Source organism: Austrofundulus limnaeus, unplaced genomic scaffold, assembly GCF_001266775.1.
Source record: "Austrofundulus limnaeus strain Quisiro unplaced genomic scaffold, Austrofundulus_limnaeus-1.0 Scaffold4, whole genome shotgun sequence".
Lineage (NCBI taxonomy): Eukaryota > Metazoa > Chordata > Actinopteri > Cyprinodontiformes > Rivulidae > Austrofundulus > Austrofundulus limnaeus.
Genome location: NW_013952406.1, coordinates 1,804,129 through 1,809,454, shown reverse-complemented (window position 1 = coordinate 1,809,454; position 5,326 = coordinate 1,804,129). Strand labels below are relative to the sequence as shown.

The following is a 5,326-nucleotide window of genomic DNA, read 5'->3' as shown; positions in this document are numbered from 1 at the left end:
TACTAATGCACATACACATAAACACATATGCATATATATTTTTATGCATATRTACCATRTAGTACAGTAAATAAATGAGGTGCATATTAGTGATGKYAGTGTAGGTGAATTGTCCAAGCATAACATCATGATGTGTTACAGTCTAACTGCAGTTGGAATGAATGACCTACRGAAGCGCTTATGAGGGTGGTTWTTCCGGTGAAATATCTTAGTTCTTAGCTTTAGTTACTGTACTCAAAACTAATTATATGTTTAACATTCAGACATTTGTTATGTTGTGGTTTAGAAGCCGAACGTCAACATTTTTGTGGTCTGTTTTGTTGAAGCATTTTTTTTTCAATGTGACAGATTGCATTATACTGCTGAAAGAGGCTACTCCCATCAAGAAACACAGTTTTAATAAGTGGATATCCCAGTCAGTCTTTATATGAGTGGTAAGAAAAAGAAACAAACAAAAAAAAACTTCCATAAATGGCAGAGCTCAAGGTGTCCTACAGTTACTTTGCTCAAAGCAACACACTGCCCCCTCTGGCTGTGCGTATTCTCTGGGTGTGCAACACTCACTGAGCCATTTTTAGACCTGAAAGCAAATGTGATGATCACTGATCGAGGTTCAGTTCTGCAGCAGCCCAGGGTTCTCTGGGGTGAACAGAGGTCAGGAATGTGGCAAGCCATTTGGGTATTTATTTTATATCCCTTTGTGTCACTTTTGTTGCACATTAATGTTGACTGCATGAATTAACTTAACCACACTTCTTGACTATATTAAATGCTCCCTAAATAAACCACCCCAAAATGTCAACTACTGGGTCTCAAGTGTTGACCCGTAAGGGCAAAAGTATTCACTTGTCAACTAGTGCTACTAAATTTTGCTCTACAAAATAACTAGAAATGCCCAAAATKACGTTTGAGCTACTAATCTGGGCACCAAAACATTGAACTAATAAGGCAAAAAATGTGAAATAAGTGCAGTTTGGTTGCATATTAAGGATGTCTAATAGTAATATTATTGAATAAACACAACTGTAGTCTGGTGTTGGTGCTGTAACATCATCCATCAAATCTGTGTTTTCACTTCACCTGTTGGTGGTCACAATGATTTGGCTGATCAGAACATGTGTGCGGATGTGCATTGCTGAATTAACGATACCACATAACAACCTATAAACATAATTCAAAGTTTAAAATGTGTGCTTCATTTGTTTTTTCAATTCGTCGTAACAACCTTGCGCTTTTACGTTGAGCAACTTTGGGACAAGCCTCGTCGTTTTTGCGTCGCTGTCGCACCATCGCGAGAAACAGTRGGTGGGCTCTTTGAATGTGATTGGACGTTGCCAGGATACCTCCGAGATCGACAGCGCTCCCTTTTCCGGTTCGTTCGCTGAACTCAGAAGTTGCCAGTCACAGGAGCCAYAATGGCGATTGTAGTCTCTTTAAAATAGGGCTGTGGATGCTACCAAATCCACTAACATCGCCCTAATTATAGGCCTGGTTGACTTCCAGAGCCATTGATAATAAACTGGAACATCTACTGCACACGAAAATACTATGATTTCTGATCATTATTGAGTTTTATAGGGGATAAAACTTACATTAAAAGGAACATGTAAACAGCACCAACCGGGTCAAGTTTTCATTTTGTTGGAGAAATGAGCGACGGCTGCTTGTTTCTGAAAGCTAAGCTCGTTCCTCTGAGGAATAAAAGCACCTTTACTTAAACTTGGCACCGGACAAGGACAGCTTTCACAAAGAAGGGACTTATTTTTTTTTCTTTTTTCGCCAGTCCRCTCGCTAGCTGCCGAGCATTAGCTAGCGGTGCTAGCTACGTTGAGACGGAGGCGACGCTACAATGCTCCAGTGTTTGCTTTGGACCTTTTTCCTTCACTGACGAACTCCGAGATCAAACTTCACGGCACGGGAACAGACATTTTATTTTTCCTGTTTTTGACGAACTACGTCGAGGATCTAATGGAATGAATTGGCGCTAAAGCAGGACTGGATATGTGAGCGGCCTTGTCTGTTTTGTGTTTATTATTATTGTTTTTCGTTCAGATCTGCTTGGTAAACATTTTTTGTTTTGACATTTGGAGTAATCGCCCGGTTTCCCGTTAATGAGCTGTCCGGATCGCGGTAGAGGAGGCACCGACGCCGGCGTAAGGTATGCCTGGGTCGGACCGAAACCATGGGACCAAGAGGAAGACGGACTCTAGCGGCGGTGTGTCACATCAAACCCAAGGCCTTCGCCCCTCCGAGGGAGACATGACGAGCAAAGACGGTAAAGTGCAGCTAAAGTCTCTAATGTCCTCCGCTTCGAAGCGCAAGCGGCACAAATCGAACAAATTTATTCGGGATTCGTCGGCGGGAACCGAGGAGTTTACATTCGGTGACACGGTGCCGCCTGGCGTCAACACGGTGAAACCTCTGGTGGAGTACGACGACATCAGCTCCGACTCGGACACCTTCTCGGAGCCCCCGACCTCCAGGCCGTCTGAGAGGGGGGCTGTAGACCGCTTGGACCCCTCGCCGGACTACGACAGGGGGGACGTAAGCAGGGAGGTGGACGGCGGCGTAAACAAAGAGCACCGACAGCCTCGGAAGAAGTCCAAGGACCCCAACAAAGTTAGAGACGCTGGGAACGGCGAGCATGGACTCAAGAAGAAGAGCAGCAAAGACCGCGAGAAGGGCAGGTCCGCCAAGAGCAAAGAGAAGCCGGCCGCTTCTGGCTCCTCGTCCAGGCAGCCGGCTGACGCCAAGCGGGAGCTGATGCTCTCGAACGCACAGACAGCGGCGAGCGTCGGCAGCGCCACTTCCTCCACGTCTTCATCCCGCAGCAAGGAGAGCAGCCGCTCAGGGAAGCCCCACAAAGACCGGCAGCAGAAGAGAGAAGCCCGTGGGGACGGGAGCCGCGGCTCCTCCCATAGGAGCCGGACAGACAGGACTCACCGCAAGTCCTCCAAGAGCCACAAGTCGAGCCCCAAGGGCAAGCCGTCGAACAGGGGGAGCCCCCGCAGGAAAGGCGCCGGCTCCGCCCTGACGCCCAGCCCCAGAAGGAAGGCCGGCAGCGAGAGTCCACAGGGCTACGGGCAGCAGCACGTYGACGACGGCTACTCCAGGCGCAGGGTGGCCCAGCAGAGCCCCGGGGACACGCCGCGCCGCAGCAGGCAGAGATCAGACAGCCCGTACGGCAGCAGACACAGGTCCTCCAGCTTCGAGAGGGACAGCAGCCCTTACACCAGGAGGCGATCCATCAGCCCGTATGCCACCCGCAGGTCCTCCAGCACCAGCCCGGTGTCTCGGTGAGTATGCACCCTCAAAACTCTAGTAGCTTTGTAGGGGTAAAACAGCTGATAATTTTAAATAGCTTGCACTTATATCAGTTATGGTGATAGGATTGCAGAACGGTCATATTTGCAGGGCCGCAGCCAAGGTGGGCAATGGCTGTCCCCCCACCTAGACCTTCTTGTCCAGACTGTTTTATCTTCCTGAGTCCTGAGCCTTTGATTATTTTCTAACTATTTGATTATTAGAACCTCAAACATCAAAACACAAACATTAGTACTTAAAAGCAAGTTAGTTTAGTTTAATAGTGTATTCATTTTGATTAAAAACAAAAATTTCAATACAACAAAAAAGAAACAAATCTCATAAAATGAAAAGAAACAGGAAAAAAATCTTATCTGCCCTTGTTTAACAAAATAATAATACATACACGCATGTACATATATAATAATTTCACACACTCATCAGCATAACAAAAACTTTAACCACTCAAACATCAGTTTGTAGAATATATATTATATAGTTTCAAATCTTTTCAACTATTTAACTTTTGTCATTCTACCAAACGAATTAATCGAGTCATCATTTTTATAATCGCTGTCCAAGTTATTCCACAATCTTAAACCTTGAACTGAGGTTCATCTATCCTTCAAGTTTATTCGAATTTTATGTTTTACAAACATTTCAAATCCTTTCAAATTATAACAACTTTCCCTCTTAACAAAATTAGATTGAATATTCAAAGACAATACAAGTCTCCCTCAGTGACAAGCAGAATAAAATACTTTGCAAATATCCAATGTTCTCATTTTGCAACATGGTTCTATTAATAAAGTTTGAAAAAGGGGACAAGTTTTACTGAGTAGTCTTCCTTATTTAGTTATTTCAAAAGGTGATTGTTTTATTCTCAAATTGCAGCGTATTCTCAAATAGCCAACATGTGACTCAGCATTTTGAAACAGCTGTTATGGCTGATGTCATGACCAAAATTATCAACAGCCCCCATCTATCCACCTGTCTGGGTACCTTTTTATAGGCGTCCCTGAATATTTGCACGAAAACAATCCAAACCACATTTTGATAACGTTTAATGAAGCCTGACTTGGATTTTAAGTTTACGTTTGTCCAAACTGTTGAGTTTTTTTATTCCAGCAAACTGGTGAAGGAGAGAGAAAGTGAGCTTGTTCCCATGTTTAAAAAGTTTAGTCAACATTACAAGCAAACGGTGAAAAAAGCTAAATAAACAAAAGTAGGCTTGTTTCTGTTTGCAGTGCAACATGTCAATAATCGAGGGTTTACTTACCTTTTAAGTATTTTTTTTTTCTGTTTTTACTGCAGTGATCTGAAATTATCATAAATTAAACTTGTAGCACCTGTTTTGGAAAAGGTAAGATTCCATACACTTAAAGCTTAACGTTACAATTTAAACTATTGATTTAAAGGCTGCAAGAAAAAAAAGTTTGATATTCATTGCTTGTGATGCTTTCAGTAATTGAGAGCTTTTCTTAAGGGATGCCCCGATCATATACTCAATATCGGGGGGCAGATATGGTCATTTTTTTGAAAATCGGGTACAGTCAGATTTAGTCGTGATTGGGCTGATCCAGTTTTCAGAATCGTCATGATTAAAACTGCTGTTAAGAAGTCAAGAGACACAAGTATGCAACCATGTCCACAGTGTGGGAACACTTTTCAATGGAAAACAATGATGCTGAAACTGCATTTTGCAAAACCTGCAAACTGGTTGTTTCTCGTGGTGGGAACAGCAGGGCTCGCTTTAACACTACCAACCTGTCACTTGGAAACAAATAAAAAAATAAAGCTATCGGATCGGTTTCGGAAAGACTAATCATTAAAGGGATCCCCGATTAGTTGTAACATTAGACTTTATTTGATAAACATATTTTTAACTGTAAAATAAAGACTTTAAAAATACTGTAGGCTGTTTAGTTTTTACATTTTTAAAAATATATTTTAACACGGACAGAGCCATTTTATTTACACACAAAGCATTCTGGGTAAACAATGACGTGGATAGGTCCTCGGT

The 5,326-nt window shown here is 42.9% G+C and overlaps 1 protein-coding gene across 1 annotated transcript in view; it reads left to right on the top strand.

Annotated features, from left to right (window-relative positions):
- Positions 1-1,372: 1,372 nt before the first annotated feature.
- Positions 1,373-5,326, top strand: part of cdk12 (cyclin dependent kinase 12) — a gene marked incomplete in the record, with an annotated part of 17,601 nt that continues 13,647 nt past the window's right edge. The window contains 1 exon segment of the mRNA XM_014022880.1: positions 1,373-3,296. Within this exon segment, the coding sequence (XP_013878334.1) occupies positions 2,161-3,296 (1,136 nt within the window).